Here is a 15,274-nt window from a genome sequence, read left to right on the forward strand (position 1 = left end):
CAAATGTTCAGCTGAACATTAATCAGCACCTGAGTTTCCACTGAAAGGCAGGAAAAGAACCACCTGAAGGAATTAGAGGGAACAGAGTCCAGGGGGAATTAGAGGGAACAGGGATTGGAGTTTTGCCTGTTCCCAGGAACCAGAGTGCAAAATTTCATAGGACAGGGACACAATTTCCACTTTCATATTCCAGCCCAAACTGGACATCCCTGCCAGGAGCGGGGACAAGAGGGATCAAGGACATGCGCTTCCTAGAAGTGCAGCCCAAACAGGAACCACTGCAGCTCTGGGTTGAGCCTCTAGCAGCGCTCTGTTTACCCCAGCCTACAAACTCAAACAGCTAAATCTTGTTCCTCACCATCGCATACAATCCCTCTCCTCCTGGGAGAATTCCCGTTGCCTTTACCACTTCCCACCCGCAGGGCAGCCCCAGCCTGACTCGGCAAAGAGATAGGGAGAGACAGCTGAAGTCAGAGGAACACAAACAGGAGGGATGAAGACCTCATCCACAGCCCCCCTCTCCCCAGCCACCGCAAGGAATAACGGGCACTGGAATCTGGGGCAAACCCGATTGACACCAAACACTGCTTTTGCTTAGATTTTTTTTTTTTAAGTCAACCCTCCTAAAAACAATTCAGAATGTTTTTACCCTTGAGAAACTCTGTGGCTGCTTCCCTGGTTTACTCTATTTACAATGAGCTCGTGTTAGAGAGTCACTTTCTGAATCCATCCACTAGAACAGGACCACCGTGCTAGCAAGCAGTTGGCAACGGGCTCAATGAAAGCATGAATGGACCAAGGTCTCAATAAAAAAACAAAAAAACAACCCCAACTTAAAATAGTCTTCCAGACCTCATTTTAATAGAGTTCCTGTCCATTCAGAGACTTTCACGAATAACCCCACAATTAATGACATGTGTTTATCGGCAAAACCACTCACTTGAAATATACAGTGGTCGGTATGGAGTTTATTTATGAGAAAGAAAGACTTGACCTAAGGATTAAAAATAGAGTAACGGTACTCAACTAAATTTGCAGCTGCTTTGCCCAAAAGCCTCAGGTATAACCTATTTTTAGAAGAGTTCAATCTGAGGTGATGTGCAAATCTAGCTAAGCAAGGAGCTTGCAAATATTTTTAAAAAGTAGAATTAACACTTCTCTGTTGTAATGCTACTTTTGGGAGTATTAGTGCAGAATTACTGCACCTAATAGGTGTACCCTCTCATATCAGACGTATTTTATGTGGAATTACGTTTAGAGCATACTATGTAATTATTGCATATCCATGCCAATACACTGAAATCTTAAATTGAATGTTGTCATACCTTGGCTTGACACTTCTCAATTATTTTCCGTTGCACTTAGAATAGGATCCTTAGCAGGGCCCATTAGGATCTCCTGACCTATTCCCAACCAACCCCACCTTTGTGTTCGGCCACACCTATTTTCTTTCAGACCCTCACGCATCCCAAGATTTTTCCCCACCCCTAATCCTTGGCCCTGCTCTACCTTCTCATCCTTGTTCTTGAGGCCATTTCTTCTCAGCCCTCAAGTGTTGGCTGTAGTGTCATCGAAGGCTCTTCTCTTTCCACCCCCTTGTCCCTCAGCACCTGTTATCCTCTCACAGCACACATCACAACTAAACCCTGGGGTTTTTTAAGTGGTCTCGTTCTCCCACTAAAGTGCAAGTTCTGCGACAGCAGGAACCATGTTTATCTTATTTAGTTTTAACCTCAACAGCAAGTATAGGTACGGGCATGCAGTAGATGGTCAATCAATCATTACTGAATATTAAATAAATGATGAGTGATATCCCAATTCATTTCTACCACACTTTTGTTACCAAACCAGGTTTGTTTTGCCTGACTTGCAGCAGACCGAAACACTGAGACATTGAGTTTTGCAGCAGAGAGAGGATTTATTTGAAAGGCAGCCAAGTGAGGAGGCATCTCAGAGCCACCTCCCAGAAGGTAAGGAGCTCGGAGTATTTTTGGGATTAAAAAATAAAGAAGCAGGGTGGTCTGAGGCTTGGGGAGCACAAGGATTGTAGGGAAAGGTGATTGGAAAAAGGTGCAGTAGTCAATCATCATTCTGTGCAGGGATAACTAAGCCACAGGCCTCTGTACATTAAAAAATGGAGGCGCTTAGCACGATCTGAAGGTGGAGTTTTTGGCCCTGTGATGTCAGAAGGTCACCGAGAGTGGACACTCGCGCATGCCCAGTTGGAGGCTTGGTGGTCCTATCCAGTCTTAACCAGCTCAGCTCAAACTAGACAAAGCTGACTCCAGGTTCCTGGAAAACAACTTGGGCAAGCGTCCTATTGTTTAGGCTACATGCCACTTGGAGGACACGCAAGTATTTTTGATTCATGAAGGCAGGTGAGATGAATTTGACTAACGATCGCCCACGCTTTCACTTCCACACTACCTACCCCAAACTACAAAGCCCAATTGAAGCCTTCTCCATTCCCAGCTTCATGCTTCCCCTTTCCATAAAATCTTCTCTGAGCGCCTCACTTTTCAATATTTACAGACAAAGCATATGAAGTGCCAGAGACGTGCCTGGACTATCGCAGCTGCTGGATAAATACAGATGTCAACAGTATGACCATGTTCATTTCTTCCAGCGTATTCCTGTGGCTGTGTTTCCCAAACATCGGTTTTTCTCATACCACCTTCATGATTTTTCGCATATCCCCACTACCATCTGTCCTACTTTTGTTATAATGTATTTTTTATTTAACACAATGTTTTCCCTCTTTTTTTTAAATAAAATTGTTTATTTATTTATTTTTGGCTGTGTTGGGTCTTCATTGCTGCGCACGGACTTTTCTCTAGTTGCAGTGAGCAGGGGCTACTCTTCGTTGCCGTGTGCAGGCTTCTCATTGCGGTGGCTTCTTCTCTTGTCGAGGAGCATGGGCTCTAGGCACATGGGCTTCAGTAGTTGTGGCTCACGGACTCAGTAGTTGTGGCTTGCGGGCTCAGTAGTTGTGCCTCGTGGGCTCTAGAGCGCAGGCTCAGTAGTTATGACGAACGGGCTTAGTTGCTCCGCAACATGTGGGATCTTCCCGGACCAGGGCTCAAACCCGTGTCCCCTGCATTGGCAGGCAGATTCTCAACCACTGTGCCACCAGGGAAGTCCCCACAATGTCCTCCTTCTTACGCAGATTTACTTTTAAAGGAGAATTTATAGAAATTAAAAACCCATTTCACTGACCATAAAAGGTGGCTACTGTAAAAATTAACATGATGAAAAAGAAGTGCTGTTCTTTTTTTTCTTATGGGAGATTACTAACTGTTAGAGACATGGTGATACTAAGATGCAGCGTTCTCCCTGACACAATCAGAAGGACTGAAAATCTCTGAATGATTCCTTGCTTTGTGCATCATTATTACTTAAAGCCACAACTGAGTCAATCAAAAATCACCCCACCTATCATTCAGACCCTTCTGTCATATTGCATGATTACTAACACTTTTCACTTGGCATTTATTATTCTCAACTTTGATTGGTTAATTATACATTTATGTCTATATTTCATCCCAGTGTCTTATTTCTCTTTATATCCTCCCTGGTTCTTACGTTGATACTTATACAGAATATAGCCTTAATATAGTCTCTGTTGAGTCTAATAAAAGCTTTTTTTTTGCGGTACGGGGGCCTCTCACTGTTGTGGCCTCTCCCGTTGCAGAGCACAGACTCCGGACGCGCAGGCTCAGCGGCCATGGCTCACAGGCCCAGCCGCTCTGCGGCATGTGGGATCTTCCCGGACTGGGGCACGAACCCGCGTCCCCTGCATTGGCAGGCAGACGCTCAACCACTGCGCCACCAGGGAAGCCCTAATAAAAGCTTTGAAACAACTTGATCAGAAGAACCTGTTCCTCCAGACTTCAAGATATTTTTAAAATAGATAGGTGAGAGAGGATATTCAGGAGTTCTTCTGTTTCCTCTGCCCTTCTGATTTCCCATAGATATGTACCTCATCTACCTCATCCAGGCCACCACAGTTGAATATTAAGGATGTCCTTTTTTGCTATGTGAACTACATCCAACTAAGAAGAGGGCCTATTACAAGAAATGTGTACATTTTATTCATGAACTATACCAGAAGCAAACACTCTAATTTATGTGAAATAAAGACCAAATAAAACCAGAAGAAAACTGAATGTGTGATTTATTATATTTAAGATTGGTCTATAAGGCTTAAATATGTCTGTCATAATTAACAGTAAGTGAATGCAACTTTACAAAATCAGTATTTCAATACAGTACAGGACTAAATGTGGCAACTGTGCATTGAAAAATTGATATTTCCTCAATGCAAATATCAAATGTGCAGCACCATTTAGAAGGTTCCACTAAAAATGCAAGCTGCAGTAATTATTACAAGCTCTACTCAGAACACAAGACTACCTATATCAAGCGTTAGGGGAAAACAGTGGAGTCATTCAGGCGTAATATGTCAGATTTGGTACAGGATTAAAATACTAACTTTTTTTAATGTCCTGGTTTCAAATTAATAAATACAAAAATAATATAAAAATATACACCAGTTGATAAGACTGCACCGCAGAGGATCAGAAGGTTAAATCTCGCTCTCATATGTATGCAGGTATGTCTTTAGCGTCAGAATTTCTGGATAGCTGCGGCTGGTCTTGCGGAAGAAATCCAGACTGGTAAGATGTTCGATGTCCCGCACCCGAGCCGTGTGCATCTTTATAAGCTCTTCTACCCATTTGGACTCATCCTCTGAGCTCTGCAACAGAAAGGGAGTACAGAGTCAGAATTTTCCAAAGGAGTTTCTCTACACGGTCCATTTGCTCCACGTCCACAAATGACCTCTACATACTCCTGCACCCAAAGCCAAGGCGTGTTATTCCTTCCTGGCCTCCCCGCCTCTCTCCCACAGTGCTGCGGGCAACGGGCCACAAATACGGGTCCTTGGCTGTGAACATTTTCAGCAGCAATTAGCTGTACCAAATAAACCAGATGTGTGGTGCGAAACGGCATTCGATGCAACATGTTCTCCTAATATAAAACAAAATTGGGAAAACCAAAGGCCCTGGAGAATTCAGTGATGTGTTTCTTTCCCCCGCTGTCAAATTGCAATGAGAAGTACAGAGCATGAGGAATTAGGAATGCTCCTCTGCCTCCCAAGGAAAGGAAAGAGCTTGTGCCCAATGCACAAAATGATGTGTGTGCATTTCTAGTCCTTCAGAAGAATGTGCTAGGTCAAGGACATCCTCTATTAGACGGCAGTGAATTGATATTTGAATGAGTTCGACTCTGAGCAGCTCAGTTGATACACCTGGCACTTTGGGGCCCAAGAGGCCTGAGTTGGAATCGCAACTCTTCCACTTCCTGGCTGTGAGACCTTGCTGAAGCTGCTTGACCTCTCTAGGCCTCAGTTTCTTCATTGGTTCATAAGAATAATAATGCTTACTTCAGCTCCCTGGGAAGGAGGAAGGAGAGGAAGGAAGAAGGGGAAAAAAATGAGTAAAGTAAGGAAACAACATCATGTGTTTTCCCATGATGGGAAGGAAGGAAATCTCTTTCTGTCTTAACTACTTGCCAAAAATTGCCTCACTGGCACAAATTCGAGATGAAAGACATTTAAATGTCCCACACTAAACAATTTATTTCACATCTAAGTAGAAACAAAAAGGCAGTGCAGATAAAGCAGTCCTTTACATTTAAAAAATATCTTCTTCCACTTTTGAGGGAACTTGAGAGAAGGAACGAGATCTGAGAACCTTGAGAATATGGAGGAATGTCTACCTTCGTCAGTAGACATGGGGCAGGAGGGTCTTTGCCAATAATTTTATTCCCAAATGCCTCCGGAATTGCAATGGTTCCAAAAGTCTTTCTACTAGTCGAAGGGTAGCTGTGCGTCCCAGGGCTGAGAACGTTCAGGCATGCCCTCGCCCAAGTCTTTGACTGCAAGTGGTCTCAATGAACGACCCACCAAAGCCCAGGAACCTGCACTGGGTTTTCTCAGAAAGCTCCAACCCACACGGACCTGGACAGGGAGCTCCAGCAGCTCGTGCCAGTGCTAAATATGTACAGGAGGGTGTTGGTTCAGGAAACTGATGCCTGGCCATCCCAGGCAAAATGAAGAAACAGGAAGAAATTGCTTTGCAGGCTGGGGGAAATAAGGATTTTAACCCTCCACGCCCCACCCTCCTAACCCAAGCTAACCAAGATCTCTGCGAGTCATAGGAAAGAACAGGCCTAAATATAACTCTACCCACAACGGTACTGACCAATCCTCCGTGTGACCACATAATTAACGAAGTAGGAGGTCTCCAAATGGGTCGGGACCCCCTCAGAGTAAGCAGAGTAAGCATGAAGTGATATTTTCGGGAGAATTTTCATATTCAACTCATTTATTTGAGTTTTCAATGGTCAGTAAGTCTAATGTTTCCTTTGTAAATGTAAGTCATTTGAATGTGTGGACAAGAAGTGAAAAGGTTTTTCCTAATTTAAATAATGGCTAGCCGGGATTATACGAATTTGGGGGAAAATCTGTCTTTGGCTATTTCTTTCCTTGGGAAGTGATTTGCCAATTTCATTTGAGGGGCATTCTCCTCTGGTTCTCACAGGCTAAAATCCGGCCTCCAATTAGTCAAAATACTGGGCTATGTTACACATGAGGAAAATGCCTTCTGCCTCTTGCTAGCAATCCACAGAAGGATTTGCTGCAGGAGACTCTAGTACAAAATGCAAAACTAATAAAAGCCGAATAAAAGTTCATGTGCTCCAAGAGAGGAAAAGAAAAACTTTAAAAATAAATTTAAAAAATAAATAACTTTACACATTAATGCAAATGAAAGCACGGTCCAGGAACTTGCTTAGTGTTTTTCTTGCTATGGACATTTATCCTTCACCTGCCTTTTCTCCCTAACTTCCTCCCAAGTGAATTTGTGAATTCAAGTCCCAGAAGTCTTAAGGTAGACTTTAAGGCAAGGACAGGTGTCTACGTAGGCAGGGGGTTCTTCAATAAGAGGCATGCTGGCCTTGAACTCTATAAGAAATACCCCTAAGCTCTGTGCAAAGAGGAAGATGTATGAGGACATCAGTGGATTTCATCTGTCAGATGTAACATCGGGGTGAATAAAGAACTGCCTCTGAGCTGAGCTCAGAACAATGTTTTTCAAACTCCTGCATCACCAAATTCCCCTAATGACAGGGAAATGTGAACATACATCCCCCAGGAATTGAGGTGTCTCTTAAATGGCCTACTTTAAGTCTGAAATGTCTTTGTAGTCTCTGCCTTATCTTAAACATGTATGGCAATTTTGAATTTAACTCCATAAAATATGTGTTTCCTTTTTTGCAAAACTTTTACCTCCCCACAACAAGATTTTAGTAAAACTGAAGTTCAGAAAAGTACATCATGCTATGCAGAGGCATTACATCCCTCTCGGGTATGCCATTACCTAGTCCCGAGGGCTGCGAACAATCAAAATTGAGAAAGTCGAGCCAATAAATTGAGGACAGCTCCTCTCTCACTTGAAGTTCCCTTGCTTCTCCACCTCCCGTCCAATTATTTCTAAGATCTTATTTATCCTTCCAGTACAGTATTGCTGCCTTCCACCTTCCTTTAGAAATTTCCAAGACCACACCCAGTTCAAATTCTGTTCCCTCAATCCTGGGAATCTTGCCAAAGACCTTTGAGGACCATGCTTGATCCCCTCCAATTCAAATTTATCTCCCCCAAACAGAGTCTACAATGTTGCTCTTATGCCTAAACATTTTCCGTGGTTATCTAATGTCTGTGCAATGAGAAAAAAGTCTTAAGGCCCCAAGCTTCCACTATAGAAATCTGACAAATTTGAAAAAGGATGGGCTTTTGGAATCAGAGGCCTTGAATCTAAAGTTCTACTTTTCTACTGACTAACCAGTAACCATGTTACATACTTTTTCTTTATGAGCTACAGGTTTCTCAAGAGTTAATGAAAGGGGAGGGGAAGGAGCTCATATATATCTGCCTAATAGGGTAATGAGATGATCAGAAGTAATGAATGAGAGGACCTGCACAGTACTTGGATAGTAACATGGACTCAATCAATGATAACTACTACTACTATGGCCGCTATGACTACTACCACGACTACTTTTACTTTAAATCTGATTCCATGCAAACTTTAAAACCTTACCTCCCACTATGATCCTCATTTCCAATATTCTAGCCAACTTAATTAGCTTTTTCAGCCATATTTCAATTTTTTGTCTGCACCTGTTATTTTGTTTTGCATGGTCATAGCCTCAATCTTCACCTGTAATTGGAGCCATACCCCCAAAGCTGCCTTGTCCACGAAGCTGAAAATCTCTGTTGAAGCTATTCTTAAGGGTCTTTGCCTTTTAGTGAAGCAATTTCTGTGCTTGTTTCATTTACTTTCCCCCTTGAAGGCTGCCTGGAGTGTGACTATGTTAAACACACCATCATTTTTCCCAGGGTACCTTACATAATTAAGGAATTTGAGTACTGCTTTTTGACTCAAAATCTTCCTCTGTAGATTTTATCTCCTATTCTATTATATAAACAAAAGCATAGAGACTATTACTTCTAAGATCAATCTTGGAGCACAGGATTTCCATCACATTAAAGAAACCTGGAGTAATCACGTGATTTGTCCCTGAGTGCAGCATTAGTACAGAGCCAGGAGCACAGAGCACGGATCCTGTCTGCCTTCCTGAGGCTTTTTTGCCATGCCATCCTCCTTTCACGTTGGAATAAGTGAATCAAGAGTCATCTGTGCTATTTAAGAATGGGGTGACCTGTTACATCTGCCCTCATAACTAGTAGCAAATGAAACTCTGATTTGTAAAGTATATATTCCTGTGTGTGTGTCTTTTTAAAAAAGTTTTTATGAATGAAATGTTCAAACATCCACAAAAGTAGAGCGAATGATATAATGAGCTCCTGAGAACTCTTCCCTCATTTCAGTAATTACCAAAATTGTGTTACTTTTCACTTTCTACAAAATATCTATGTCTTTTGCAAAATAGAAAACATGGGCACTTCTATCATTTGCCAAAATCAAACACAGAAATAGAACAACATTAAATGCACACACATCCCACAGACCCCTATGCTGAAAAATAAAAAGCCATTAGAGCACAAAGTTCCCAAGTGTTATGCAAAGTTTCCTTTGGGTCCTTTCTAAAGACCCAATTTGTGTAGTGCAAATGTTTTATGATAAGTATGTCCTAGTTCAAGGGTGGGAATATAAATTAAGACACCAAGATGAATTCCGTCAGCAAATCCTAAAGGACACTGTTCTTGAACTCACATTGCAGCTTTCATCATTGTCCGGTCTGTGAGGAAGGATGAATGAGGAGACAGAGAGGGGGCCGTCACACTTGTCGGCGGGCTGGGTGAAATCCAGGCAGCTGGTGATGATGCTGTAGTAGTGAGTTGGAACAGGAATAGAACTGCCTTCTACATACCTGAAACAGGAAGGCAAAATCAAACTCTAGCCGAGGTAGTAGCTTTCTTTTTTAAATGGTGGCCAGCGAATATTGCCCAAGTCACGAAAATTAAATTTCACTCAATGGAGTCATTTTTCACTTACAGGTGTTAACCCACTTCTATATCTTTGAATATCATGTTTTCAATGCCTGGAATCCCCTCTTTCTCTCAACCTGGTAGACTGAAAAAGATACTCCAGACAAAGAAAACAGCTTGAACCAATTCTCAGAGGCGGGACATAATGCATAGGTCAATGGAGTAGAAATGTAAGTCTGGAAGAGTCAATAAAAGTCAAAGTAAGGGGGGCTCTGAGTGCCAAAGTTGTAGAGTTTGGGCACTATTTTTCAGGCAGTAGTGCTCCACTGAAGGTTTCTGTGCTAGGAAGTACCATTATGAGATCCATGTTTCAGGAAAATAACTTTCATAGACTTGTATAAAATGGACCAGAGGCAGAAAACACAGGAGCTAGGAGAGCGATAGCCCTTCCAGCCACAGTGAGATCCTGAACTTGGTACAGTTGGTACAGAGAATTCATTTACTAAAGAAAATTCTAAGAACTGAGTGCTACTGATGAGTTACAAAAGTATAAAAAATTATTTTGAGTAGAGCATAGTATAGAAATTCATAATTCCTTACCTGGTTTTCTATTATCTTAATTTTAATCATTTCAAAATATTGAAATTATAATTGAACTAACAGTATAATTTGGGCTGAAAACTATGACAATAATCAGCAATAAAATAAATGTACAAGTAGGATAAAATTTCTCTTATGGATGACTGGAAAGGGGTAGGATAACACCTATTTTATTAGTTATATATATGAAAAAAATTGGCATTTTATGTCTGTCTGTCAATCACAATGAAACCCTCTCATATTTTGTGTTGCTCTCTAACTGTTTCATGCATGTATAAAATTAAATGAAGAGGGCTCCCCTGGTGGTGCAGTGGTTAAGAATCTGCCTGCCAATGCAGGGGACACAGGTTGGAGTCCTGGTCCGGGAAGATCCCACGTGCCGCAGAGCAACTAAGCCCGTGTGCCACAACTACTGAGCCTGTGCTCTAGAGCCCGCAAGCCACAACTACTGAGCCCGTGTGCCACAACTACTGAAGCCCGCGTGCCTAGAGCCGTGCTCCGCAACAAGAGAAGGCACCGCAATGAGAAGCTCTCACACCGAAACGAAGAGTAGCTCCCGCTTGCCACAACTAGAGAAAGCCTGCATGCAGCAACGAAGATCCAACGCAGCCAAAAATAAAATTAAAAAAATCTTTTAAAAGAGTTCTTCAAATATTAGGTATATCACCTCCTTAAAAAAAATTAAATGATGACCTATTATGAATTTGTTGTATTTATATCTTCTTACTTTCTCCACCAGACTGTAAGTTCCTTATGAACAGAGTATGCCTCATCCTTTTATATCCCTAATAGCACCACAGAGAGGGATAGAAATGAGATTTGACCAAAGTTTTTATGTAATTTCCTATTGAAATGTACTGACTCAGCAAACCTAAGGAATTCTAAACGTCCCCCCCAAATAGTGAACACAAGTGAAAATTATCATCTTCCCACTAAAGAGTTGTTGAAGAATAAAGTTAAAAAAATTTCTAATCTTTTGATACATTTTCTTTCATGAAAATGAAAAGTGCATTTATTTACCACAAATCCTAATTCCTTTCCAACCACCAATGCCTCGTTTAATCACAGGTCCAAAAGAACTGAAGAAATCACAAGGAGATTCGAAGAGCAACAGGTTTAAGAGGTATCAGCTCTTCTCTAGTACGTGAATATTTGAAAAATATTCTTGAGTGAGATCTTGGAATTTAAAAGCACACGTTGCGTGGGAATGAAAAGCTTACTGTTTGATTTTGTCTTGTGTGTCATGTAAGCCATCGTAGTCATAGTCAAAAATTGGTCCACTTATCACATTAACTCCATTTCTTTCTGAAGCATATTTCTTCACCAGAACCCTTTGGAAATAATTCCAGACTCCTGTACAAAAACAAAATCAGTTCTCCATAAACAAAACTCCTTGCTTTGGCCAAATTCTCTCTTGGATGCATTAAACAAGCCAAATGTCACAAGCCAAGAGACAGTAGATCTGTTGTGATTCTTAAGAGCAATCCATCCTAAAGCATTAGCTGTGGGTGTGTCATTTATGAACCGACCAAGAGAAAGATACGGAGACAATGGTAGAGGAGTTTAACGTAGCCCAACCAGTCAGGGAAGGATTTACGGGTGAAGTGGTTACTAGGCTGAGATCTGAAGGACAAGTGGGTGTTTCTGAGGCAAAGGGGTGGAGACAACATTCCAGGCAGAGAGAATAGTATGTGCAACAGGGCAAGTATGGTGTCTGTGGGAAATTGAAAAAGGGCTTTAATCTACTTTCTCTTCTTTCACACGTCGTAGATGGGCTAATTCTCAAGTTTATGTCTCTAGCCCTAACCTTTCCAGGCAACTCCAGACATGTTATCCAACCAGCCCTCTCATGGTGCACTTGAAAACCTAATAATCATACCTAACAAAAAACTATCCAAACAGAATTCTTGATTTTTCTTCCACTCCTGATCCAACCCTTGGCTTCTCCATCATAGCCAGTGGCACTCGCACTCACCCCGATGTTCAGGTCAAAATCTTCGGATTCATCCCTGACTTCTCTCCTTACTTCATATGCATGTGAACAAGTCCTGTTGGTGCTACCTCTAAAATACATCCCAGTCTTCCAAATCTGACCACTCCTCACAATTTTCACTGCATCCACCCTGGTCTAAGTCACTATCCTCTTTGCAATGAACTACCACAAAAGACTACTTGGCACCTTGGGAGAAACTCTTCCTTCCCCGTAGCCCATTCTCTTTGGAGTAGCCAGATGGATCCTTTTACACTATAAATGTGATTGTATCACATTTCTGCAACACCCACCTCTAACACTCCAGATGATTTCTCACTGTAATTAAAATAAAATCCCAACTTTCCACCATGGCCCTTGCCTCCCTCCATGACTTTTCCTCCTATTCCTTTCCCCCTCAGGTACATGCCTTTCTTCCTGTCTCCCTACTCACTAAACTTGTTTCAGAGTAAGATTTTGCATATGCTTTTCCCTTCATCTGGAAAACACGTCCCCTGACTAGGCATGCCTAGTTTCTCCTCCGCTATTCCTTTCTCACTTTCATGGTCATCCTCTAGAGAGGATTTCCTTGGCCTTGCTAGCTCCAATTTACACGATAGTCAATCACAGGGGAAGGAGAGGGGCAGAATGGAAAAGGGAAAAGGCAAAAGAAGGGAATAACAGAAGACGACAGGAAAGGCAAACCAAAGAAGTTGGCTCTAACATGTTAGATTTAACTTACCATGCTCTATTCTACATTGGGGTTTCGAGGTTCAGGCTGTTATCATTTTTTACCTCCCCTTATTAGAAAATGCTTGGGCATTTTTCCCATAGTGCTTCAACTGCTGATCCTCTATTCTAAATGAGAAAGACAGAGCAGCCCACCAGAGCCAAAATACCATGGATAATTATTTGCAATAAAGAAATGAGGACAGTGGGGAAGAAGTTCAAATGTTAACTTAAGCGTAAAAATTGGAGAGCCATAGAGGGAAAGAAATAACAATGAGAACAGTCAAAAGGCCAAACCCGCAGAAATGTGGCATGCGAGAAAACCATTCCCCTAGTGAAGGAGGACAGCGGGCCCTCTGTGAAAGGCCTTTGGCCACACCAGCCTCAGGGTGGTACCGTGTGCTTCCTTTATTGCTGCTTGGTCAAAAAGGCATCAGTAAAGGATAAAGAAATCCAGGAAACCCTGATTTGTGGAAATTCAATGAAGCTGCATTCCATGTAATATTAGGACAAATGGACCTACGGGGGTTTGTGAAACGTTTCTCAGCTGGGGCTGAGAACAAACGAGGAAACCTTTTAAAAGCATACTTTAATTTTTCACTCATAGGCAAGAGATTCTACCTTTGAATAAGCCTTTATTTACTAACTTAGGACATCAAATAAACATTTTTTTTTCTCTAAACCGTGTTGGCCATTTCACCAATGTCAAGTTGAGGAGGCTCGGCTCTGTAGATGACATTCCACCATCTCATGTCCTATTTTGAGACTTTATTTCAGCCCTGAGAGTCATGTAACACAGCCCAATACTCCTTTAGAAAGTGGAGTTATGTAGAAGTGTTCCCTTTTCCTACCTTTCCTATAAGCATATATGTCTGCTCACTGTAAATAAACCAAAGGGAGGGCAAAGCTACTCTATAATGCTTTCTCTGTCTTTGAATACATGGATGGTTGGATGGATGGAGGGATGCATGGATGGAGGGAATATGGATGGATAGGCAAATGAATGAATTCTTTGTTAGCAGACATAGAAAATGGATTGTTTTTGTCATCGGACAGTTAAGTTACAAATCCATAGAAGCCATAGAAGTCATGCAATCAAATCTCATAATTTTATAAATGACAGGCTAAATGGCACTTCTATGATCACATAGCCAGTGTTCACACTCCAGAGACCAGAACTCAGTTTTGGGGCTGGGGCTCACTGTGCCTATACCATTCATTTCATCACTACCATCCACAAATATTTATGTCATATACAAAGAAATTATGAGTGTATATAATTTGCACAGCCCTAAAACCTACTGAACTTAATTCTCTGATGATTCAGAAGACCCTTTAAGCTCTTGCTGGGTTTCGGGGTTAATATTCAGAATACATCACCATCCCACTAAAGGAAAAAGGTGTTAGTGGCTTTTACTGTAACATTCTATAAATAAATACAGATGCTGTTAAATGTCAGGTAGCCTCCAAAATACAGAGAAGACTCTTTTAAACCACTGAGCATTGAAATAGAGAGAACACCGGATTAGAAGGAAAGCACAAACTTGGTTTAGCTCAGCTTCTGCCATTCATGGGTCACTTCTTGTGACTTCAATTTCTTAATTATAAACAAGGGATAAAAAAAACCTGCCAAGCTCCCTCACAGATTCATATTTTGGCTTAGCAGTAGAGAATTTACATTAAAGTTCTTCAAAAATTATAAAGGCTAAACACATGAAAGGTATTATTATTATTAAAATGAATAGAGAGGTAGGAAAGGTAAGTGGTAAATTTAGAAACATTTCTTTCCACAAATAATAGTCTACTAGGTAAATATTAGACTTACGTTTGAAAGCAGGATACATTGGAACCATATTGGTTACAAGGAATGCATCATATTTAGTTTCTGGCAAAGAGCTCAGATCTAAACATTGGGAAAACAAATAGTGCCCATTACATAATAAAATCGACATCAATAAAAAAAGGAATCTTCTAAAATGGTCCAAACAGCATGAAATGCATGTATCTACTCTTTTATTTCTACTTATCCCATTCTTTATATACCATTTCCTACTTCCCTTCCCACTCAATCTCTTTTCTTCAATCTCTTTTCTCAATAGTTCTCCTTAAAAAAATGTTTATGATTCTTTTTCTTCCTACTTAGTCTTGGGTCTACTAAGTATTTTATAAAAGAATTCTTTGATTTTACTGGCATAATTTGGACTTTTAAAAAAATGTCATCCAGGTAATGAGAGAGAATTAAAGGGCTTCATGTATTCTTAAGAGATCACCTCTATAGTATTATGTAAAAGATTTATGTCAATAATTTCCTATTTCACTTTCAGATGCTCATTTAGTGATGTCAGGTGACACACAGAATATTCCCTTGCATTTTAGAATTCCCCGGGAATAGGATTTGTGAAAGCTGGTCTCTTTTCTGGCGGCTGCTTTTGGAAGGCTCCCAGAGAAGTTCATCTCCTCAATCT

At 41.2% G+C, this 15,274-nt stretch overlaps 1 protein-coding gene across 9 annotated transcripts in view; it reads right to left on the reverse strand.

Annotated features, from left to right (window-relative positions):
• Positions 1–4,157: 4,157 nt before the first annotated feature.
• The window catches only part of ENPP2 (ectonucleotide pyrophosphatase/phosphodiesterase 2), a 108,104-nt gene continuing 96,987 nt past the window's right edge, over positions 4,158–15,274 (reverse strand). For all 9 annotated transcript variants that reach the window (XM_049700671.1, XM_033419908.2, XM_004265360.3 and 6 more), the window contains 4 exons: positions 14,635–14,712; positions 11,332–11,464; positions 9,297–9,453; positions 4,158–4,756 (listed from right to left, as the gene is read on the reverse strand). In XM_049700671.1, the coding sequence (XP_049556628.1) occupies positions 4,586–4,756; positions 9,297–9,453; positions 11,332–11,464; positions 14,635–14,712 (539 nt within the window). In that variant the 3' untranslated portion in view covers positions 4,158–4,585. The remainder of the gene's footprint in view (positions 4,757–9,296; positions 9,454–11,331; positions 11,465–14,634; positions 14,713–15,274) is intronic.

The sequence above is a fragment of the Orcinus orca genome, chromosome 17 (assembly GCF_937001465.1).
Source record: "Orcinus orca chromosome 17, mOrcOrc1.1, whole genome shotgun sequence".
NCBI lineage: Eukaryota > Metazoa > Chordata > Mammalia > Artiodactyla > Delphinidae > Orcinus > Orcinus orca.